We start from the raw sequence: 25,267 nt of genomic DNA, 5'->3' as shown, positions 1-25,267 counted from the left end.
GCATACCTTTATTGAGAAGATTAATACAACTAGTTACTATCAGGTGACTTCTCTACTTGAGAAGATTTGGGAACATGAAGTTGCTGGACGTTTGTGACTGCATGTTTCCATCAGCTTCTCTCCCCACCTTCTGCCCAGAACCACTGAAGCAAACAGCTGATATTTACACACTTCATTTTTCACACGTGTAAATGGTATTTCAACAACAGTTTAATTTGTCATGTCATCATAAATATTAGTTTAAAATTAGATAAGCTCCCTTTTAAACACATTGTATTTCTGCATTTTAATATTAATATAATAAAAATGAATTTTGATGTTATCATATTTATTATTTTTCCACCCAACAGCAAACAGGTTGGACTTGGTGTTTAAGCACCACTTGCTTTATGCCAGTCCCTGTCCTGGATCATCCTTTACCAAGCCTGCATTCTTACACAACATTCTCTCACGTTTTTACTTGGTAACACTGAGTGCAATTAGTGGGTTCCATGACAGACAGACAAATTTTAGATGGTACAAGACAAAAAAATCACCGTGCAACTAAGAGCAGAGATTGCAATTCAACTTTCAAAGGAGCTTAGCACTGAATGACATTTGTCACCTGTGGTGCCTTGGAGCACTTAGGAGCGGAACAGCCTGCCTGAAGCAAACTTTAAGGCAGAAAAGCAAGCGATGGTAAGAATGCTTGGCACTGAAACAAGTTTTACATGGGCTTTCTGCTTAAAACCCTCCCTGACCAGGAAGGATACTTCTCATTTTGACATGTGAAGAAATGAAGTTCTCAATAAACCATAAGAACCCCCACATGTATCAGCACTCATCAGGAAGAGGGGGAAGGATGAATGAAAAGCTGATTTGAGACAAAGTGCCACAACCCTCCTAAATCCAGCTGGCGCTGCCTACGCAACATATTTGCTCCAGCACACAACTGAAACTGCAGTTTTGTTTGGGCTGCTAAAACACCCCCCCCCAAACTCATTTATTTGAGAGGCTCAAGACAAAGAACATCTGCTGTTGCAGCAGGCAGAACTTTTTTACAGTTTATGAGGTAGGAAGGCAAACCTTATGACAGACATGACACACACACACATCTCATGTCAAGATTTCAGTTTCAAATCGTCTTAAAAGACAACAGAATGAACAGAAGCTGCTAAATTAACACAAAAAAAGCCTATGGGAAGTGCCACATTGCTTGTATTTTTCTAATTCTTCATTTTTAATTAAACGAGAACAGACACTCTGCTTTTAGTGTTCTCTTTTCCACAGAAGCATACAAAAGAGGATGAATATTTTCATAAGGACATCCAACACACAGCACACCGCTTCCAACATCTGCAGAGATATCTAAGATCCATTTTTAAGTGAAGTGCTAAAATAAAGCACACGAATGCACTGTCAAAAGCCACCTTGAAATCCCAACAAGCACTCAGCAACAGCCCACAGTTACAGCAGAATGAAGAACAGGAGGAAGATTCTCACGGGAACCACAACCAGGTTGCAGTTTTCTCCCCCTCGCAACAACTAAAAATACACATATTCGTGCCTTGACTGTATTTCTGACTGCTTCGCTCTACTTGCGGACAGTTTGTTGGCACTTGGATTTGGGGCAGAAATGCAACACTGCCACACTTTTCTATATCTTCCTTCCTTTTTATTTTTCTTGTACCAGCAAGAATTTCTTTCATTTTTAAAAATGGTTATTTCTGTAATTCAACTTTCAGAATAAATATACTTTTCAACATTCCATTGTTTGTTCCAACTTTTAAGAACTTTCAAATAAGCCAAGTCTGGAGCTACCATGTTTCTTGGAATGAAAAGATATTTCTTAATGAAATTAGGTATTAAGGCAGCTTCCTCCCCCCTCTCCCTCCCCCTCTCCTTTCCCCCGACAGCTGCAGACCAACAGCAATTTGTATCTGCAGAATTTTGTTAACATCACAACAACTCTGAGGCTGCAATGGAGCTCAGATCCAACCATAACAAGGGTGACATAGAACCCTGGCACTGAGAGCACAAATCACAGCTCACAAGTGGTAAAAGCAGAGCAACATTCCCTGGGAGAAGATGAAGTGAGAGGAGAAGAGGATGTATACTGTACAGTATACTGTACTATTACATACATGGAACAATCAGCTGAGAAAGTTTGCTGCGAGTAGTATTTTTTTAATCAGTGTTTTGTTGGGGTATTCTTTTACATTAGTCCACTAGTTGCAGAAGCCTCATCCCATAAGCCATACTGAAATAGCAAGCATGCCCTTCATCCATCAAACCTGCAAACTTTGCACAAGGCACTTTATAGCTATTCAAGCTGCCATAGAGGAACACTCACAGCCTTTGGTATTGCTGCACCAGTATTTACACACAAGATCACAGCACTCTGCCAGCACCACCCCATCTCTGTGCTATTCCAGCTATAAATATTGGTAGAGCCAAGCAGATCCTAGAGCAGCCAAGTCCTTCAGCTGAATGGTAATCCACAAATCTGCTTACACCACCACACCAGGAAACATGCATAGCACTCCGATCTGCAGCACTGCCTTGAAAGAGAACACAGGGAAGCTGCTCAATTTAACTGGGTGGTGTGAAGACCATCTGGAAGCCTCAGAAAAGCAAGGCTTCCATTTAAAAAAAGGAAAGAATTGAACTATTAAATTCATAAGTCATGTAATCTCAGATTAATGAGGGGTGCCAGTAAATTGCATTCAAGAACTTTGTGACATTATCTGACTTCAGTTTCTCTTTGTAAGCATCAAAAACCAACAGAAGCAACAAGCTCAGTCTCTTGAGACAGGTCCCTAACTTTCAGATTTCTTTCACAAAGCTATTTATCAGAAGAACTAGAATTCATTGATACTTAGAATACTCACAGCAATCTTCAGAACATCTGTATAGAGCTTACAACAGAAAAGACATACAGATGAAGGCTAGTGAAAGAAAAAAAAACAATCAACATTACGGTTACTTCTCTTCTCAACCATCTTTCAGCAGTAATAGCAATACCTACTCAAAAACTATTTATAGTTTTTGCAATGCTAAATGTGCACCTGTAGGGAAAAGATTTTGTCAGGATTCATATGGAGCTACTCCATGCCCTGCTCACAGCCTTCTGTATACTGTTTTCCGCAGTACTCACTTTCAGGAAGAAAGATCTTCAAATTTCACAGTATATAAGATCCAGAAATACCATGGAATTACCTATAAACCTCTGCATTTTTGTTCTGCTCTGTCTCCTACAACTGACATTCTCTACAGTAGTTTGATTGCTTCTTTGCACTAACCTAACGCCTTCATAACATCATTCCTAGAAAGTTCTGATCTTTCCCCGGAGCAACACGTTAACATAGAGCAAACTCAAAATTGATTCATGTATTCTAATGGCATTCTGCCCAAATCACTCACCATGGCAAGGCTTTTGAAATTCATCATCAATTCTTATTACTCTGTTTTGCTTAAGGGTATTGTCCTTCAGTATTAGAATAAAAATCCATATAAGAACAAAACCCATTTCTCTACATTATTTTTAAATCCTACACCTCTGCCAAGAGACAGAGAAATAGCAGCTGCCTGGGTACCAGATACGCTTAACTTTACTTTTGTTTTTAAAGCACAAATGCCTACTATTCCAGAGAGGGCTGCCTATCTGAAAATAAGTGTTCTGCATTTTATTCTATCCAGTCATACGTTCCCTACTGTTTTGTCACACTGCTGTGAAACAAGCAGTACTTTCTTTAGAATTCTACGAAATAACAGCACATTTATTTAATACATGAGCCCTGCAGTATTCAACAGCTGTCTAGATAGTAGCTAGGTAAAGATACACAGAACGCAATTGTTTATTCGGAGAGTTATGCAGTGTGCAAGTACACGATATGATCAAACATTCTCAAGTAAGGTTTGTTTATTACAAAGCAATTTGAAGTTTGTTCTATGTCTGGAAGTTCCTAAGTTAAAAACCGACAGAAGCACTGCCAATAGAGAAGCAGCAAGGCCCCGGTATCTCCTGATGCTTGAGGTTTATGCAGCAGCCAAACCATCAGTTTGTTTTCCTATGCTGCTTCTTCACATCACTGCTTACTCCACCATCAAAGATTCTGCTGTCCCCATGCTGAGGACAACATTCTGTGCTGCTTAACAGAAAAGGCACCCAAACTCACAGTGCATGCTAGGAATGGCACTTCTCTAGACGAAAAACAGAAAACAATTCCATATTATGATTGTCATTCCTTGAGCAGCGCAGCTTGAGCTTCATTTGCGCTAGTAAGTAGTTACACCAGTATCAAAGGCATAGGAGGAAGGTGGATGCCTTAGAAGTTTACCTCATCATCTTCTGCGTGAAATTAAGGTAAACAGGAGTAGAAACTCAGAAGACTAGGTTAGCATGTATAGAAATATAGGAGTGCTCCAGACCTTTGTTTAAACTCTGAAAGCACAAAAACAGGACCACATGTACCTTACTCAGCCGAGCACTCAGCCACCACTGCTGGCGTAAGCCAGTCAGCTAAACACAACTTGTCCCTCAGGCTATGACTTTTCCACAGTTGCCTCCTATGTTTTGTTTTTAATATTATAATTTTGTTGTTATTATATATATATATATATTTTTTTTTTTTTTAAATGAAGGCCATCCCAATTTGCAACAGAGAAGTTCAGAAGGGTACAAGGGCTATCAGCAGCATCAGGGGCACATGGTACCCACTCATCCCTAAGGCACCCAAACCCTGAGCTGCTCACACAAAGAGCCACAACTATCTGTTAGTTGACTTACACTGCTGTTGCACATTAACATCATCCACACAGAGCTGCTCACAAACAGCCCTTCAAAGTCACATTAGCATAGGATAGGAAAAAGAAACAGAAAGTTTCTTTTGTGGACCCTTGAAGGTGTGTACAGACAACATTCAGAGCTACTGCTACAACATAAGAGCACTTCAGGCTGGTTACAAATTTCTAACAGCAGTTACTGCAATAACTAAAAAAATGTTGACGCTTTTCAAAAGGCCTCCCCTTGCAAAGCTTTTAGTTCCTCATCATCAGAAGCTGTTCTTCACCTCGTTATATCAGGTATAGCTCAGTATATTATAATCAATGCTGATTTTTAGAAGAGATGATGAAGACGGTACTTAGAACCCAATTGAAAATGCTACATTATAAATGCCATTATGAACCTGAAGAGATGAGCAGTTGCACCACAAGTATTTTCCGTGTGCTTTCTTCATCCTGGCAACTTTCTTAATTTGCATAACCAATGCATAAGTGAAAAAGCATCAAACTTCTAACCACAGAAGCAAACCGAATCAAGTCCACAAAGCCAGTAACAGCCCCCTACTTAGAGGGTTCATATCAGTGCAGCGCAGTAGCCTGACACTACCACTAGTAGCTCAGTGCCACTAGCCCTTCACTAAAGTGACAAAGTAGTTGAAAATGGTATGATCTGCTTTCACACTGCCTGTGGAGACATATAAAACTTTATGATCTCAGTTTAAAGAGCTACAGCAATTTCCACAGAAGCAGCAGAGGTAAAACAGATCTCTTCATGAGATTTTTACTACTTGGAATCAATCAAAGCAAAACAGCCATCCTAGTGATAATCCCCTTTAGCACTTGACAGTTTATGCAATAGTCAATTACTAAAGAGGATGAAAGACAGAACAGTCTTTACAAATGGGTCACTGTCTATATTTATAAATGATTAAAAACAGCCTGCTATTAAAAGTAACTTTAACAAGCATGTAACATTAAATGGGAACAAATGTTCTCATGCACATATACATTCCATGTCTCCCGTGACAGAAGAGAACGTAACACTAACACTCATCCTCATCAGAGAAAGTTTTTCAAGCAGGTTATGCATTAGTATGGCTGAAAGCAGATTTTAATTTCTGTCTGCAATTATTTATCCCAAAGTTGCATCCGCATATAAAGATAAACCCAAACCATCCTCAGTGCAATCTCCGAACACACCCATCCTTCCACGTCTGCACATCTTATCCCAAAACTTGTTAGCAGAACTTACCTGCAAACACTAACCAAAAAGCCTTTTCAAAACCACTTTTAACCTTCCTCCCCTTTTGCTTCAACTCTTTGTTCCTAAGAAATTAGGTGTGCCTATATATGTATGTTTTAGATAGGTCATTTCCTTTCCCCACCTCCCTTCAGAAGAATTATTCAGGACTAAGGCTCATCACTCAGTCCTTTCAGTTGCTCAAGTATTGTGCATCCTCTGCTACAAAGTCTCCCTCTTTCCCCTTGCTACCCTCTCAAAGGATTATTTTCAGCTGTTCTGCTGGGATCGTGACATCACACTGAATACAACTGTCCTAAAACTGAATTGAGAAATCTCACTGTTTCTCACTTAAGCACCATTAGCACACCTGTGATTCTATCTGTGCCCTTCTGATCTACTTCATTCAATTCCAATTCTGCTGGCAGTTACCACCTCCACCAGAGATTTAAATCTGGTGCAGCTGAAATGTTTCCTCTCAGGCCCTGCTTTCTCTACCTCCAGCCTTCCTACAGCTCAAGCCCATAAACAAACTGAGTGACACCCAATACTGGGGATTTCTTTGCATAAGGGGTCAAGAATTGCTTTGTGCAAAGGATCAAGAGCATTCCATTACCCAATTAATTTTTTCTTCTCTTGCCGAGATCATTTGCCCACATCTTCAGTAGCAAATTCTTCTGTTCACATTGTCACCACTCTATCCTTTACCTCCTATCAGATTGCAGACATTCAAAAAATCCTTCCTTTATACAGTTCATAGGAGACTGGATCTTCTGGCATTTCCACAGCCCACAGATGTCTGAGTAGAAGACTGTTCAGCTACAAAACCTGCACTTTACTGGAAAGGACAAGAAGGACTATCCTGTGAGAATGAGGAACCTATCTCTTAGAAGAAGCTCATCATAAGCAACTCCTCTGCATCTCATACATTTGTACTCAGTGTACTGAGAAAACACTGAAGGTTGGGCTAGGAACAAGTAATTGCCACCACCTCCAGCTAAACTATCTCTCATTCCCACAGCTGCATGGAAAGCCTGAGCTCATGAAACCAAGGACAAAAAATTCTCCCCTGTCCCCTTCCCGCCCCCTTCCCCTCCCCCCCTCAATCTAGTCTCTAACCTTACAAATTAAGAAGAAAAAACCTGTAGTTTGGAATTTACTGTAACTCAGACAACATAAAACTGCATTTCACAGCAGCAGCAGAGGGAAGGAAGAGCCCCAGTCACAGTGCCTTGGGAAGCAGCACCCTGTTTGCGTGTGAGAACTGGGAACCTGATGTTCTGACTACAGACTGACTACAGCAATAAAAAACATCTTTCTGAGCCATTAATTTCTGCACAGCTGATTTCTACGTAATGTTCATTATTGAAAGAATTATTTAATAAAAAAAAAAAAAAAAAAAAAAAAAAAACATGAGGCTCTTCCAGAAGAGAAGGCTGGCACTCATATCCGAACTAACAGTGACATCAGCATTACTACTGCTTTCATCTCTATGGCTACTAAATATCTAATATTTTCACTGCATTTCAAGAGCCTGTGATCGCACACGAGATGAAGTGACTCCACAGTTGTTAAATATGATGGCTGCAAGGTCTATCAAGCTCCAAAGACAATGACCACAGCAAGCTCACCAGTGACAGGAGTCAAACACTACATGATTTTCCTACAGCTGGAACTCAACATTTTCATGATTTCTAACTTTAAGCATTGGGAAAACTTCCATCTTCAGACCTTCCATGTAACTCAGTGAAGGCTGTACATGCATGCATACCTGTTCTGCTGAAGGCCATGCTTACAAAGAGGTTTTCATGTTGAGGCAACATATTTGCAGGGTGGGATGGAGGCGGAAGATGAAGAGATTATGTGTCACCACATCAATAGCCACAAAAAAAAAAAATCACACGGAAACTGAACAGCTGGCCTGAATGGTTATTACTATTTGCCAGAAGACACCCATGTAAAGTGAATTTCATCTACTTTAATTACAGAAGATGACACATATTCAACACAGTCAAGGAGACTGTCCTAATGCACCATGTAAATTTATGGTAACCTATTTGAAGTAAAAGGTATTTTCAAAGTATTCCTTAGTATTTTGTCATTCACCTGCAAATCAACTAATATGACAGCAGATGAGATACTGCAGATGATTCTGAAGTAAATGTCTAAGCATTATTTTATCCTTCCAAGTTCTAAGCAGCTCATACCACCTACAGTGAACATTCATTGGTTTTCTCTACTTTCTTTACAACAACCTTTACATCAATGAATTGAGAAATGTTTTTATAAATGAAGAAATTAAACTCATTAATCTCATTTATTCCTTATTGTTTGCAGAAAAAAAGGAACAAGTGAAAGTAAAATTGTTTTAAGAGTAACAAATATTAGAAGCATGAAGATCCATAACTATAGAAACTGACTTTCAAGAAAGAGGTGAAGACTAGAATATTTAAGAACTACTGATTCTGGCTACTTCAGTAACTGCATATAAACGTATGCAAGTTCATGACTGCATAAATCACTCACTCTTGTATCTTTAGGATCTCCCCATACCCAGTCATATCAGCTAAGCAGCTTTGTCTTAATTGTGTCTTATTAATAAGTTGGTGCTGAAGCACAACTCTCTGTAGGAAGATTTTCATTTCTGAAGTTAGCATCAACTTTCATGTGTATACCACCCTAAAGTGAGTTCTGATTGCGGCAAATAAGTGATCAGTTTGTATTCAAGCCACCTAAACACAGACCAAGGAGAAAGCTGACAGTAACCAGCACTACTACCTTCCTCTGGTTTCAAAAAAAAAAAAAAAAAAAAAAAAAAAAGTGAGCTACTGCAGTTGTTCCCTTCATCTAGAAGACAACATAACCCAACTTCAGTGTTATCTTAAAACAATAAGGCAATGTTTCTGTAACATTCAATCACAGGACAAACCTGTGGGACATCAGAGCCATTCACACCAACAGTTTAGACTTCAATAGCCAGCTGATGCTGAGACAAGACAGTGGTGCTTACAACTTCTGTTTATTAGGAGAAAATAAGAAAAACAAAACTTAAGACAAATAGTTATGGTAATAGGAGAAGGAAGAATTATTAAAAAAAAAAAAAAACACCCACAAATCTACAGAAACTGTTTCTTAAGCTTACCTGTGCTTGTTCAGTGGAGCTGCTACTGAGTTCATCTCCAGATTCTGAATCCTGGTGAATTTTTTCTGAGCCTTCTCCTGCCGAGTCACAAGACTGTTCATGCAAAAAGCTGGTCTTCTCTATTTCCAAGAACTCTGGACATGGGAAATGACCCATGGAGATGGTTCGAAACTGATTGGAAACCTTGGGAGACTGCAACTCGTTGTTAAGTTTTCCATTGTTCTGAGTAAGGTCCAGACTCAAACCAAGAGTTTGACCGGGGCTATTGTTTGGTCCCAGATTTTGATTGGCATCTCGAACTAAACAAGACACTTGAACAGGAGAAGATTTCCCAAAACTAGAAAGCTCTGGTGACTTATTCACATTTTCTGTCGATCTCTGTAATCCATGCGTCAGCTTTAAAGCATTATTTGGCAGCATGCCTGCTTGCTTAACAGGTGGCATCAGTGCTTTCCGTGGTATTTCCTTCACATACTGTGCTGGCACGTAAAAGGGTTTGGAATTTTCATCCCTTTTCACTTGCCACCAATCGTCATTAGTCTTCTTCACTAATATGTATTTCTCCCCCTGTTTAATTACAATTTTCTTGTCCTTGGCCTCATACTCATAGTCATACTCCACTTCAATGTACAATTGTCCTGGAAGGATCTTCGCGCTCCTATCAGCCATCTCCACCCCAAGAAATTTCACCTTTTCCGGCAAACACTTTGCCACATTCTGCTTGGGAAGTGTTTGTTTCCTGTTCACAATCAGAGCTGCAATAAGAAAAGAAAATGATGTCTATACGATGAAGTAACTGTCCGAGAGCACTTCAGAGGAAAATAATTTCAAAAATAACGTTGTAGACTCCACTTACGTCAACCTCAGTCAAACACATTAATAAATTAAAGACTCTCAGATACTTTTCACAGCAATAAAACAAAGTCAACACTACAACAGAATCCCTGATTTAAGTCCCATATTCTCACAAGCATCTTGCTATCAAGCTACCCGCTAAGCTTGTTGTTGCTACAACTAAGTGATGTCAGTCATCGAGGGCTTGGTGAGAGGACTAGTTTGACTCTCTCTTGCTTATGCACAGGCTTAATTTCTTAAGAAACTGCCATTATTCTGGTTTTAATCAAAATATTTAAAAGGAGATTATGATGTGTTTACTTTGCATTACCCTTCGGTTCAAGAGTCACTTCAGAGCACTGAGAATTCCTTACAAAATCCTTCATTCTTCCTCCAGTGCTGCATCCCAGCTTAGCACAGGCTGGCTATTGCAGACCCACGCATTGTATGTAGCCCCTGCCAACCTGTGCTGAGATGCAAGAGCTTGGGAGCAGTGCAGTATGTGGGCTTTGATGCCTCTGCATCTGGCCAGGCATTAGGACTTCTGAATTGCTTCTAGAAATTGCTAGCATAATGTAATATTAAAAAGTATTTCAAATTTCCAAAATGCTGTGTCTTCAGTGGTTTAAATTCTAAATGTTTACTCTGCTCTTAAGAGACCTTTGAGCAGTATTTACATCATAGAAAACCCGATATGCACCTGGTAAGTGTTAAAAATAAAAAAAAACCACATTAGAAAGAATAATAACTATTAAGGAGGATGAATCAAAACCAAAAATGGATAATCAATAAAACTATATTATACAGAACCACAGAAACATCTAAATATGCCTTCCACCTCAAACTCTTCTATGACTCTTAAAGGTCACCTGGTCCAACTCCCTGCAGAGAACAGGGACACACACAGCCAGATCAGGGTGCTCAGAGCCCTGTCCAGCCTGGCCTTCAGGGTCTCCAAGGATTGGGCTTCACTACATCTCTAAGAAGCCTGTTCCAGTGCCTCACTACCGTTACTGTTATTGTTATTAAAATGTCTTCCCTATATCCTATCTAAACATTCCCTCTTTTAGTTTGAAGCCATTTCCTCTCGTCCTGTCACAGCAGACCCTGCTAAAGGATACCCCTTTTTGCTTACAGCCCCCTGCAGATACTGACAGGCCGCTCTCAGCTCTCCCCAGAGCCTTTCCTTCTCCAGGCTACACAGCCCCAGCTCTCCCACTCGTCCTCACAGGGGAGGCGTTCCATCCCTTGGATCATTTTTGTTGCCCTTCCCTGGATGCACTCTAACAGGTCCATGTCTCTCCTGCACTGAGGACTCCACACCAGGACACAGTGCTCCAGGTGAGGTCTCAAAATGTATGAAAATGTAGCGTTTAGACTTACAGCACCTTCTAGCATAGCCAACTACCACTGTTCCCATATCCACAACATGCAGTTTCTCCTCTATTTGATCACCTAACACCACAATTGGTGAGTTGGTGAACACCAGTCTTAGCAACTTGCAATAAAAACAGCTTAACAAAGGAATATGAAAAAATGCAATTTCTTAACCTTGAAAGAAAAAAAATAATCAAAGCTGATAAGGGTGAGATCTCTAACACTCAAAAAGCATTTAGAAGAATCCACATAAAAGCTGCTGTATTAACCTCAAAGACTAACAAATAAGTAAAAAAAAAAAAAAACAAAAACAAAAAAAAACACCAACAACATATGAATGACAAAAACAATTCAGAAATTTGCTGCTCTGCAAGTTGAGACTTCATGATGAGACCTACAGTGTTTACCCTGTAACTCAGTGGAACAAATGCAATTCCATGCAGGCACACAGATGCAGACCATAATAGGGACTAAGTGCAAAAACAACAACAAAGGAGACTTGTGAAGAGAGCTGAAGCAAAAATGCCTAACAGTTCTGCAGTTTTCCTTCCACCATTTTGGCTATTCGAGCTGATCCTTGAATACACTTAACTCAGTTGAAAATAACACCTGACAGTCCAACTACAAAGCTTAGAAACAATCGCCCTGTTTAAATCATGTCTTTCTTTTTCCCATAGACCATTTCTGCACCCAGGACACATTTCCAACAGGTAGCCTTAAAGCCACGGTTGTTTACAAGACTCTAAATGGAGTCACAAGATCAGGCTTACAATATTATTAAAGGACTTGGCAGAAAGAAAGATGGTGCCACATGCAAACAAAGCTGGCACTAAGAGGAACGCAAAGAGTAGAAAATAATGCTCAGATTGTCTGCAATGGATTTCCTCCCCCTTTTTATTCTCTCCCCCATAAAACAGCACCCTGACATTTGCAGCACCGGAGCTAATTTACAGTCTCAGCACAAACCACCCAGCCCACCTGCCTTTCAGCACAAACAGGTATTTTTAAGTGCAGCCCTGCATGTGTTGGCAGTTCCAGCAGCAGGTAAACATGCCCACATTGCAGCCTTCCCCCCCTCCCATACAAAATGATATTTTCTTCCTTGTAACCAAATCCGACTGCTCCCAACACTTCCCAGTGCTGCTACCAATCTCAGCTTCAAGGTCACAGACCAGAAAAACATAAGTGACTCTGAGCTACAGGCTACCATGAAGGTATGCTGCCTTGGAAATGAAAATTTAGGAACACAGCCCATTCACACTGCCTTTCCTTCTCCCATACAGAGGCAAAACAAAAGAACACACAGCCGTGGCTTCCCACAGGGCTACTAAGCGTTTAAAGGCTTGACATTTTCATTCTTTTGACTATTTCAAGTAACTATTTAGTGAAAAAATGCATGCTAAATGTCTTTTCAAGATAGATATGCCCAGTATAAGCTGTATTTTATACTTAAAAAAGTTAACAGGATTTTAAGAAACAGAAGGTAAATTAAATACAATAGCTACAAAAATGGTTTTGCTAGCTCAGCCCTTTGCCACTAAGAGAAAAGGCACATATTTCTGTTCTTCCAGCCAAGCTGCAAAATTATCAAGTCAATAGCAAACATTTGGTAACATCAAACACATGATCAAAAAGAAATCAGTTCTGTGGCAGGCCAGAACACTAAGACAGTTGTATAAACAGCTCATCATCAGGATCAAGCAAGGCTCTGCTCTTCCGCCTCCACAGAGCTAAACACCGAAGGCACAGGTGGGAAAGCTTCCTCACTGCTCAGAGTTAACACTTCAGGTTTGCAGCCAACTGCCCTTATGGTCCCTGCTGCCCAGGGTCAGCACGTGGGCTGTTCTCCCACAAGCTCAGTGCCATCCTGCAGTGGGCACACAGAAACTGGGACATGAGTGCACACTAATGCCATGGGGTGACTTTGGTGCTACAAATCAACAACTGCAGTCACGCACCGGGCCAGGCCTTGCAGACCCTTTGTGCTTTCTCTTTAACTATTACTGGTAAGGCTGGAAGACATCCACTTTGATAAAGAAGGTTGAAATATTCTAACTGGATGATGACGGGCACAAAAATGAGATTTACTTCCACAGAGGACATCTGCAACCTTCAATATCTTACTCAATAATCAATATCTTAAATGAAGTCTTCATACCTGGACAGGATTGAGAAGTGGGCCCACACGAACCTAAGAAGTTCAACAAGGCCAAGAGCAAGGTGCTATAGCCAGTCAGAGCAATCCCAGATTACACGTGCAGACTGGGAGAAGAACTCACTGAGAGCAGCCCTGTGGAGAAGGACTTGGGGGTTTGGTGGATAAAAAGCTGGACGTGAGTCTCAGATCTCAGGATGCCCACTGCATTCTGGGCTGCATCAAAAGAGGGGTGGCCAGCAGGGTGAGGTGAGGACCATCCCCTTCTGCTATGCACTTGTGAGGCCCCATCTGCAGTACTGTGCCCAGGTTTGGGGCCCTCGCAACAGAATACAGAGCTGTTGGAGCAAGTCCAAAGGAGGGCCACAGAGATGATCAGAGGGCTGCAGCACCCCTCAGAACCCAGAAAGGTTGAAGGAGCTGGGGTTGTTTAGCTAGGAGGAAGGTCCACAGGAACCTCACTGTAGCCTTCCAGCACCTGAAGGGAGCTTACGTGCAGGAAGGAAGTCAACTTTTTACATGGTATGATAGGTGACAACAAACAGGGAAATGGCTTTAAACTATAAAAGAGGAGATTTAGGTTAGATGTTAGGAATACATTCTTTACTCAAAGGGTGGAGAAATGCTGGCACTACTGCCCAGAGAAGCTGTGGATGCCCCATCCCTGGAGGGGCACAAGGCCAGGCTGCATGGGGGAACCAACCCATGGCATGGGGATGGAAGTGAGGGCCCTTAAGGTCCCTTCCAGCCTAAGCTGTTCTATGATTCCAAGAATGTCTGCTTAACAGATAAATAACAATGAATGAACCCCAGTGACAACAAAAACATGGGAAAATATTTTCATGAATACAAAACAAAAAGATTCAGACCACATTTTCCACATTTTTAGAAGTGAAACCCAAATGGTACAGAGTAACTAATTTAAGGAGGGCCGCATGCCCACGAGGAAACACATTTATAGAATCACAGAATGGCTTGCGTTGAAAAAAACCACAATGATCATCTGGTTTCAGCCCCCTGCTACGTGTAGGGTCGCCAACCACCAGACCAGGCTGCCTAGAGCCACATCCAGCCTGGCTTTGAATGCCTCCAGGGATGGGGCATCCACAACCTCCTTGGGCAACCTGTTCCAGTGCATCACCACCCTCTGCGAAAAACTTCCTCCTAATATCTAACCCAAACCTCCCCTGTCTTAGTTTAAAACCATTCCCCCTTGTCCTATCACTATCCACCCTCATAAACATTCACACAGAACACATTTGCCATAACACACACGCTCCCACCAGCTGCCTACCAGCACAGAGATCGGCACCAGCCCAGCCCCAGCCATGCTGACAGAGGCACTGGGTCAGGGATCTCACAGATCTCCTTTGGCACAGAGCTCCTAGGCTCCGCTTCCGATGGGACCTGCTCCCGATGGAACCGTTCCCAGCCCTTACTCAGCAAAAGGCTGCACAGGGCCAGCACCCGCTGTTTGCTGAGGTCAGCCCCACCCTGCCTGCTGCCCGCACCCCTGCGACACTTCCTCGGGGTGGGAGCTACGTGCAAAGCTCAGCAGTCCTCCACGCCAGCCCGAGCCCAGCTTTGTTACTAATACAAGATTGTATTTGCACACTTCCAAACAAACTGGGATCTTTTCTAATCAAACCTGAATAACTGCAACAGCAACTTCAGCCCTTCTTGGAGTGGTTTGTTCAGGTATCTCCTTACTTCAGTAGTCGGCCTTCTTAATGCAGCTGAAACCCTACAGCATCACCCACTGAAAGCACTCAACCCTCACTGATCCTGAAGTGCACGTGACTAGGAAGGGAGGGAAGCATGGTCCATGGATGGGAGCCTATAAAGTCATAGTATGTGCATATTGTATTAACTAAGGTCGCTCCCTATTCAGCATTACCTCAGAACGCAATAGGAAATACAAATCAGGAGGTACATAGCAGGAATTCCCCACCTCCCCTCAATTTATCCTCCACTTCTGATCTTCTATAACCAGGTAATTAAGGCAAAAAGTCTTTTGGGTTTATCTCTTTTTCTTTATATTCCTCCTGATGAAAAAAAACCCTTACTGTGGTTCAGGAATTTTTTACTTTATAATACAAACAGATCTCAGTTACTAAATGCAGAGAGTTGCAGATCTCAGCTCTCTCCTGTGACCTTGTTCCTGTGTCCTACCAAGGAGCACCAGTTGCCTCGTGCAGCCTTTTTTCCATTTTCAGCATCAAACTTCACCCCTTATTGACACGGAGCCTTGTGCGTTGCTGCCACAAAAACAACTCAATCGCCAGCGCTAGATCGGGATAATTTCCTATTAGTTCGGGCCGACACTCCGCCGGGTTCCGTGCGCGCTCCCCCGGGGCAGCGTTCTCAGCAGCTCGGCGCACACCCGTCGCAGCTCACGCCGTCCCGTCCCGCCCGGCACACCTCCACGGCGCTCTGCGGCCGCCGCGCTGCTGCGCGGCCGCCTCCGTAAGCACCGCGTGTGCGTGCGGCGCTCGGACGGAAACAAGTGCAAAGATGCAAACGCGAACAACAAATCGGCCCCAACGGGCAAGTTAGAAGCTTTTAAAAGCGAGCTTAATCCCCGTTCGCTCGAGTTAGCAATCCGCTGCTATTGCAACGTGAAGTGGCTTCCCCGAGCTCGGACTTCCTTAAAAACTAAAAGCTTAATCAGTAACCACGCAGCGCTGCTCGCTGCTCCCTGACTCACGGCAGGCGATGCCCGGCCAGCAACTGTCAGCGCACCTCGCGGGGTCGCTCCGCTCCCGTCCCGTCCCACCGCCCCCCGCAAACGGCCCCGCCGCCCCGGGCCACCCATCGGCTCGACTTATTTATTCAAAGGCAGCCGCAGCCCCAAAGCGGAGGGGGCGGGCGGGGGCGAGGCGGCGGCAGCGGCCCCAGCAGCGCTGCCCGGAGCCCCTTTGTTCGCGGAGCGGCCGCCCAGGTGAGGCGGTTGCGTAAGGCGCTCAACCCGGCTCGGGCCGCCCCCGGCGCCGTGCGGCCCCCGGCAGCGCCCAGGTGCGCGGCCGCCCCGAGCCCGCCCCGCCCGGGGGATGGCGGCGGGGGCCGCGGAGGGGGCGCGGCCGCGCTCTCGGCCCGCCTCGGGGCAGCCGCCCGCGACGCCGCCGGCGCCGCGCCGCCCCCCTCCGCCCCCCGACCGCCAGCCCGAGAGGTGCGGCCCCGCGGCCCCTCACCTGTCCCTGCGGCGCGGGCCCCGCTCCGGTAGCCGCGGTGGCGGCAGCGGTGGTGGTTGCGCGCGTGCCCTGCCCGCCGCTCGCGGCGCGACCCCTGCGTCGAGTGTCAGCTCCCGGGCACGGCGGCGTCACCCCGCGTCACGTGCCGGGGGCGGGGCCGGAGCGGAGGTGGAGGCGGAGCTCCGCCCCCAGCGCGATGCCGCCGCGAGGCCGGGCCCGGGAGCGCCGCAGGTGGCGGGGCTGGGGCGGGGCCGGGAGGGCGTCTGGGCCGGGGAAGCCGCTGTGCTGCCGGGTAATCGGCGCTGCCCCGCGGGGTTACGGTCACAGAATCACAGAATCACAGAATCACAGAATCACAGAATCACAGAATCACAGAATCACAGAATCACAGAATCACAGAATCACAGAATCACAGAATCACAGAATCACAGAATCACGGCCGTTTTGTGCTCCGAGTGCAACGCGAAGTCGCTCTGTTATGGCGCACACAGATGGAGCACAGGAGCTCCCTCGCAGCGAGCGGAGACCCGAGTGCCGGTGAACAGGTGAACGGACCGCGGCACTTGAGCAGCTCGATCAAAAATAAGTGAACAGCAACAGGCAAATTCACTTATTCAGTTATGAGAACTTCCCTTACTGTAGCAGACAAAACTGCCGCACATCCCGGCTGGGAACATCTGTGTGACCTTCACAGTGTTTTCAAGCTGTCGGCAATCTTATCTCCAAAGAAACGGCTCCTTGGGGTGGCAAAGGGAGCCTTGGAAGAACGAGCCGAGTGTGAGCAGGGGTGTCCGACTGCGTGAAGACAGCCTAAAGCAAAGCTCAGGGATGTGTGCTCTCTGTGCACTCTAACTAACGTGATCAGGGCTAATGCTGGCCCTGTGCTGGTTATTTTAGCACGTGGAGTAAGGAAGGAGATGGTAAAAATCCTCAAAAAGGAGGGGGAAAGAGGTGAGAAAGAAAAGGAGAGAAGTGGCAAAAATGCCTTTACATGAATGTGTGGGCACGGTGCCGTACAAAATAACATTTCTAATACTGACACTTTCTTGGTATTTTGTATCTGGTGATGCATGACAACATGCAAGACAGGTGGCAAGCTCTACAAATATCTTAAAGCTTTGCTTCTGTGTATCTTGGCCTGAATACTTGTGCCTGTGTCCTCCTGGCTCAAGGATTGGGCCTGCCCATAGGACACCCTCATTGAATTCTATGGGCTATGTTGATGCATCATGGCTGACACCTCTGTCCCAGTCCTTGTTCAAGCTCATTACAGAGTTCAGAAGAACAGCAGATTGGTATATCTATTGTAAAGGAAACTTTTTTTTTTTAATAGGTGTTCACTATTTACCCTTAAAAGGCCAAAAAAACCAAAACAACTTGTAGTTTTCCATTCAGAGAATGATAGAACTATAGAATATCCCGAATTGGAAGGATCATTCACTCCAACACAAGAATCATCAACTCCAGCTCCTAGCTCTTCAAAAGTATGCATGTGAGAAAGAGCAATTCAGGATGCTGTGTTCAGTTGGATGTTTATGTCTAATAGGATTCTGCTCGCATGCCCAGTTTTGTGGTAGAAAATAATATACTTAAGGCACTCGGGTGTTTCTAAGCAAGCTGACTATGTTTTACCTATTGGCATGCCTGAGGTATGCATAAAAGAATCTAAAAAGTCAGTCATAGTAACCACACTGTAATTAGCCTTTCTTACTGCCAAAGCTGCAGCAGAGTGCTGCAGGATATGGCATTAGTGATTCACTATGAGGCACTCTTCCCTCTGAGTCAGTGCTGAACCTCTGGTCCCACACCATGTCAATGTGCATAATAGAGCCGAAGGTGCCAGAAGATATGTAATTTTGAGTCCCTGCCCAAGTGCAGTCATCCCACAACACTGCACACAAACTGTCCAGCTCAACTTCCAGTTTTAGTGTGTTACATATCCTGCCTATGAAGGATTTCTCTGAAAATTTTCTGGGATAAGAAGAGCTGGAGGTCACAGCCTGTGCCCATTGCAACTCGTTTTCCCTGGAGGTGTGCAAGCGTGGGATGGCTGTCACACCAACACCTGGGGTAGGGCTGTATGTACACGTTAAGTGGCAAGACCTGGTATCTGTAGTGACCTCATGAATTTCAGATGGAAAGAACTGCCAAATAAATTGCTCCATGTATTGTGGCAGAAACTATAGGGCTATTAATTTTTACACTTATTGATTTGGAAAGTTTATATATCATAACTCACACATAAAACATCAATTTCCGCATTTGTAAACCAACTCCTTAAACTAAGCCAGCATGCAGTCAGTGTCTGTCTGTCCGGCTGCCCCATATTTCTCCACACCATTGTCCAAATGTAACTGTTTGCCAAAAGGGAGTTGTCTCTAAGGCAGTTAATTAAGTTCCTGGCAGTTCTGTGAAAAAGGACAGCCATGTAGAAGGGCAGGAGCAGACATATGAGAAAATGACATTAGGGATGCCACAGACATGGAGAAAAAGGTTGACCTGATATTTCAGTGTGTCTGTCATGAAACACAAATACATAAAAAAAGAAAGAAGAAAAAAAAAAAAGAAAGAAAGAAAGAAAAAAAAAAAAAAAAGTGTCGTAGTCCTGAAAATCCAGTCCTGGAATAAACATTTTTTGCTGTTTGAATTAGACATGGAAAGAACTACTTATTCTCCTTAGGTTGAGAGCTCTGAAATAGCAGGGTCGTTAATATAGAAGTCTGAGTCTACTAAATCTGAAGGGCAAAATTTCTTTTTCTTGTCTGAGTCCACTAATTCTACTCTCCACAAGTTCAGCTGTCCATTCTTTCAGGCGTGACTCAGTTGCAGTAATTCTGGATGAACGTCATGTTTTAATTCATTTGAAATGCATATCTGAGCCTGGATGCTGCCATGCTGCTGCTCACAGTGCCACAACTGCTGTTAGGTAACCAACCGAAATGTGCTGCCTAAAACATGACCAGTCTGAGATCCGGGCCGTTCATTCTTTATTTTCCCTCCCCCTCACCAAACAGCCTAATCTCATTGTGAACTACACTGATTCCTTCTTTCGGAAGTACACAGAGCTTTCTTACAGCTTCTTTCTTCAGGCACGTACTGCAAATATTCACCTTACTCTTTCTGCTTTCTCCTTGGATTTTCAATCCATTTTCCCATCATTCTGTGTTTGTGACTGTAACCTCAATAGCAACATGCAGCAGGGAAATCAGTCCAAATTTAGATTTTAAAAAATCTACTTAAATGAACAGACAGTTCTTACACAGATAGAATTTTTTGTTTCCAATACTACTTACAAATTTGTTTTATAAAGTAGTTCAACTTGCCTCATATGAAATACATCACCTGGGGCATCTCCTGTCTACTCTGCTCCTACTCTCTGTTTTACTGACAGCTTCTACCCTCTCACCTCGAGCTAAAGATACTTCTGCCACCTACACACGTCCATACAATCAATCTCCCCTTTCTGTTCCTTCTAGAGACTACAAAAGCACTTCTAACAACGTGCAGATGCTGTGGATTTTTTGCACGAACTTGTCAATTTACTCCCCATCTCCTGCCTCAGCTCGTGGATGAGCCATCTTTATTTATATAACTGCATTATAGAGAAAATCAATTGAAAAGGGAACAAAGAAAGTCAGGAATATAAAAAAGGAAGGCAGATTTCTCAGAAGTTCAGCAAAGGATTTCTGCTGTGGCACTGCAGAGGAATGTTCTTTGCCTTAAGGAGGAGCTTCTGTTCGCAGTTCAGAGAAAGAAATTCCATTACAGTGAAAATGTAGGGAGAAAAGTGTGCAATTCTTCTGTCCTTCCAGGGGATTTTGTGAAAATAATGTTAGAGTGTTCTGTGGGCTGCACATGCTTCTTCTGCTCATCTGCCACTCGGTTGTTTCGTGGTGTTTAATGGTTGGATTTCTTTCTGGAACCATCTGGTGGGAGCTGTGACAAAAATTCCAATATGGCCATTGTTTGTGTTAGCAGTCTATCAACTATCCGATTATCAGCATTACTACAGAACAAAGTAGCACTTGTTTTGGTCAAAAGGACCATTTAGGTTTGCTCCTGCCGTGAACAGCCTCACTGGTTTCCTGTGATCTAGCACTGTTTGCTGCTTTTATCTTCTTGGGCATCTACTACCAAGGTATCGCTTCTATGCTGAGCAAGAAAATGCATCTCTGAGGCACAGCATGGGATTAAAAATGAGGAAAGGAACCAAATCCTTCTCTGATACACTCTCGAGAACAAGCAGTGGGTGAAGGAGTGCATTTCTTCCTTCTGCCTTTGCTCAAGCACAGAAGTACAACGCTAGGTCTAAGCCTGGCACAAACATTGTGTCCTGGTCTCACAGCGGCCTTAGCGAACAGATAGACAATACAAAAGGCACAAATAATCCCTTAATAACAGCTCCTTCATGAGATAAAACTGCAATGAAAGGTACTGACTATGGTACTCAACAACAATCACTCTTGCAAATCACAGTCTAAAACTGTCAGTGCTGAGAGGCAGACAGGGCACCTGCAGTGTTGTTAATGTGGTCCTGGTCAAGGCTTTGGGACGTGGTTTGGCCAAGTGTGAGCTGGAAATGACAAGATGCTTTCTAACCAAAATTAGAAATAAGGACTGAAATAGGCTGTAGGAACAGGAGTAAAAAATACTTACATTTTTCATATTCATCATGGTGGCTTGAAACAGGTGAGTCATGCACTCATTTTTAGGAGGCCCCAAACATTTACATGCTCTCATATTTAGCTGAGCACTGCAAAGAGAGTGGAGATTTTCAATGGCTTCAGAAGAAGCACTGGAGTTGGGAAAGGTGTAACACTTTCCAAGAGGCTACTGAACGCGTTTGGAGAAATACCATTAGGACTTGGCTGCTTCTGTGAAAGGAAGATACAAGATATCCATGTGCCCTCTGTGGCTGTGGCTATACCTCTGTGTTAAGAACAGCTTGCGCAGTGAGCCCAACTATCCTGGGAGGGCCTGCAGCCACACTGCACAGTGTGATCTGGTGTTCACATCCAAACTGGCTCATAGCAGAAGGTGTGTGGGACCCTCCAACCAAACCATGGGAAGGACAGCTCTAACAAGTTAACAAAATAAATGAGCTCATTCCAGCGTCTGCGAGCATATTCTTTTTGCCTGCATAGATGTCACCTTCTATTCTTCCTCCTCCAGACACTTTGTTCTGTTTTAGCCCCTGCACCAGCTCTTGTCTATTTAATTCTCTATTTCATAGAAGACGAAAGCAAATTTCTGTACAGCGACTGACAGCGACTGCAGAAAGAGGTAGAAGGTTGTGACATTTCCATGGCTTGCTGTGTTTCTTTCTTTCAATTTTGTATTTTGTTTCTGACAAAAAAGTTATTTCAAGTCCCTGAGTGGGCTGGTATGAAGGAAACTATGTGCTGGCTCAGAGTTCCCAGTAATTTCAGAACATCATAGCCATTCCTGAGGAGTCACTGGAGTTCAGGGAACAAACTTGTTCCAATCATGTTGCTCCTTCTTCAAGAACAGAGATCTTCAGGAATCCAAATCTTCATTTTGTCTCACGTTTGCTTTCATGCAAGTGTTTCTGCAGCTCATTGTTGCTCTTCCTGCTTGCCCAGTTATTTTCCACTGAGAAGGGAAAAGAGACCCTTACAAAATATTTCATTGCTCCAAGGCTGGTGCAGCAATAGTGCTGGAGGTGATAGCAGTCAGTGCTGCCATCTCCTCTGCTGTCTCAGCTGGCTTCAGCCAGAAATGAGTCACTCACATTTTTCACTAGAGAGCAAACCACGAAAAGTACTCATAAAAAGGGATTGGCTGGGTCTGCCTTATTTGTGTATGTTTTTTATTAGTAAAACCAATTTGTCATTAGATAGAATGGAAAATTACAGTACTTTGGCCAGACCAGAATTGGTTTACACCCCGAGCTGCTGTGAAGGATTCCCTGGTGTGTTTGGGGTGGACCATAGCTTGACCGTACGATTGCCCCATCCTAAATAAAGGGAGAAAGGAGAGGCTGTATGAGCTGTGACCCTGCACTGCACATCATCAGTGCAGCCTCTGCCCAACTCCTTTCCCCTGGCCACAGCGGTTCACTGCTGGCACACCCCAAAGCCTTCGTGGAAACGCCTGATTTGTGTCATCAAGCTGCTCCCCAGAGCCTCCTTGTCAGAATCATCACAGGGTGTCATTGCTGCACACCAAAAGTCAAGCTTCAATTTAATAATTGCTAGACCTTTTGGTGAAAATGTTGATGGTGAATATGAACCCTGTTGGTTTGTATCTCATTTGGAGCCCGTTCTATATAATCAATGTCCAAAACGCATTTTAGCCGGTTTCAATCAGCTCAGTCTCAGTGAACGTTGTGCCTAGCGGGCTGTGGCTTTGGCAGCATGTAACATGTGAGCTCTGACTGCTGTGTTACACACAGAGGTCATGATTTTCTCCCGCAGTGGGAGGAAACCCGGCAGCACCCGCCTGGCCCATCCCACAACATGCTGTGCTGTGGGTGTTGTGCTGGTTTCGGTCGTGGTGACACCGTGGGTGGAAGAGTCACAGAGCTGCAATCAGCTGGGCCCAGATAAAGGCAGGTGGCATCACCATGGCACAGGGAAGTGGGAGCAGGGCGGCAGGGATCTATTATCCTTCAGATAAAAGAATACCTAGAAGGTGTGCTAGGTGATGAAATAATTGCACCTTAGGGATGAATCAACTCCAAAGCCAAGTGAGAGGTGTTCTCTGGCCTGGAGCTTTGTTAGCATTACATTTGCAATGAAAGAGAACGCAGGGAGGGCTCTCGGGCATCCTGCTGAGATAAAAAACTAAAGGGGAAAACAAAATTACAAACAGGCCCCAGTTTGGGTGAGAACAAAGTTAAATCTGAGAGTTTTCATGGCAACACAAAGAGCTTGTTGTTTGGCTCAAATGAAGCAGAAGATGCCAACTCCCCCACACTGGTGTTCTGCTGGATCATCCACTCAAACTCCCAGCTCCACACAGCACCCAAACGCAGTGTCTGAGGGCTGTGTCCAGACACTCGTTGAACTCCAGCACTCGGGGCCGTGCCCACAGCCCTGTGCAGCCCATTCCATGCCCACCTCTCTCTGGTGCAGAACCATTCCCTGAGCCCAGCTGCCCTCCTCTCACACAGTTCCATGCCGTTCCCTCAGCCCTGTCGCTGTCACACAGAGCAGAACTCAGCGCTGCCCTCCGCTCCCTGTGAGGAGCTGCAGCCACCATCAGGCCTCCCCTCAGCTCCTCTGCTCTGTGCTGAGCGCAGCCAGGCACCTCAGCTGCTCCTCATCCGTGTTATCTTCTAGACCCTCCCCATCCTTGTGCAGCAGAAGTTAAAACAGGCTCCCTGCTGCAGTGGTGGGTGAATAACACAAAGTCACCGTTCTTTAACACGGAGAGGTCTTCTGCTGTTGTGCTGTTGGTTGTGGTTGGGTTCTTAGGATCCCAATCACATCGCCACCCGAGCAGTTCTCTTTCTCAGCACATTTAGTTTCATTCTTGGAAGAGGACAAGGGAGGCATGAAAAGGGAAAAAATAGCTTTTCTTATAAGGATGATTCAGGATTGCTCTGTTGTTTTGTAAGTGGGCATTATTCATTTTCCCCACTTTATTACACTTTCCTTTTGAGAGGCAAAAGAGATTAGTATGCTTTCCTTCTGGGACAGACCAGTACAGCGATAAGAAAAAATATAATGTGTTGGTCAAAAGAGTGCAGATCAAAAGTCTCCGATTGCTCTCTTTCAAAATAGGGAAAGAAAAAAGAAGGGAACATTCAGTGACAGTGAAATGTTACAAATTAGAAACAGAGACCATTTTTCACACAGAAGAGGCACTCATTACCAGAAGCTTCCGCACAGCCTGAGTGCAGGAGCAGGAAACAAAGGAGCCTTGCACAGGTGGAACTGCAGGGGCTGTAAACCCTCTGGTTTCACAGCATAAACTGGCCTGCTGGACCTCCCGCAGTGAATAGGAATCCAGGGCAGGTCGCCTCCAAAAGAACTTGAATGCTTTGGCTTTTAGAGAAGGGATTTTGGCACAGGCAGTCCTCTGCTCCTGCACCGCGTGTCTGTGTTTGTGTGACCCTATGTAAAGCCACTGGGATTTTCAGAAACTGAATTCGACTTGTACAGAGTATGGGTTTATCTCATAAAATCATTGCTTCAGGACACCAACACATTTTCTTGCCAAGAAAATAATAATAATGTATAAGCTGCAGGTTAGCCAGTCTGTAGTTTAGCCTCTTTGTTCCCTGTTTATTCCAGAGAAACATGCGACAGGTAAATAGGTCTCTATTTGTTGTGACAAAGAACAATCTGACGAAAAGTAGATGGTTTGCAAAGTTAAAAGGATGATCAGCAGCAAATCACGGGCCAGGAATCCCTCAGCAGAACTTCCAGTTTCTGGGTACAAGGTAGCAGCAGCATTCTGTCCTGGAGGCACACCCCCAGCTCTCACCGTGCTTTCAGCACACTCCCAGCCCTGTACAACCTAGAAGAGAAACAAAGGCAGTGTGTGACTTGTCTCTCCTCCTTATTTAAAATTCCCCCCAAAGCAATTACTGATGA

The 25,267-nt window shown here is 44.2% G+C and overlaps 1 protein-coding gene across 4 annotated transcripts in view; it reads right to left on the bottom strand.

Moving 5' to 3' along the window:
* ARHGAP12 (Rho GTPase activating protein 12) overlaps positions 1 to 16,846 on the bottom strand; it is a 64,914-nt gene extending 48,068 nt beyond the window's left edge. For all 4 annotated transcript variants that reach the window (XM_048952306.1, XM_048952307.1, XM_048952308.1 and 1 more), the window contains exons 1-2: positions 16,704 to 16,846; positions 9,147 to 9,901 (exon numbers count right to left, since the gene is read on the bottom strand). In XM_048952306.1, coding sequence (XP_048808263.1) covers positions 9,147 to 9,815 — 669 coding nt within the window. In that variant the 5' untranslated portion in view covers positions 9,816 to 9,901; positions 16,704 to 16,846. The remainder of the gene's footprint in view (positions 1 to 9,146; positions 9,902 to 16,703) is intronic.
* Between the last annotated feature and the right edge of the window lie 8,421 nt (positions 16,847 to 25,267).

Source organism: Lagopus muta, chromosome 7 (assembly GCF_023343835.1).
Source record: "Lagopus muta isolate bLagMut1 chromosome 7, bLagMut1 primary, whole genome shotgun sequence".
NCBI lineage: Eukaryota > Metazoa > Chordata > Aves > Galliformes > Phasianidae > Lagopus > Lagopus muta.
Note: the sequence above shows the minus strand (reverse complement) of the source record. Positions and strands in the feature narration are given on the sequence as shown.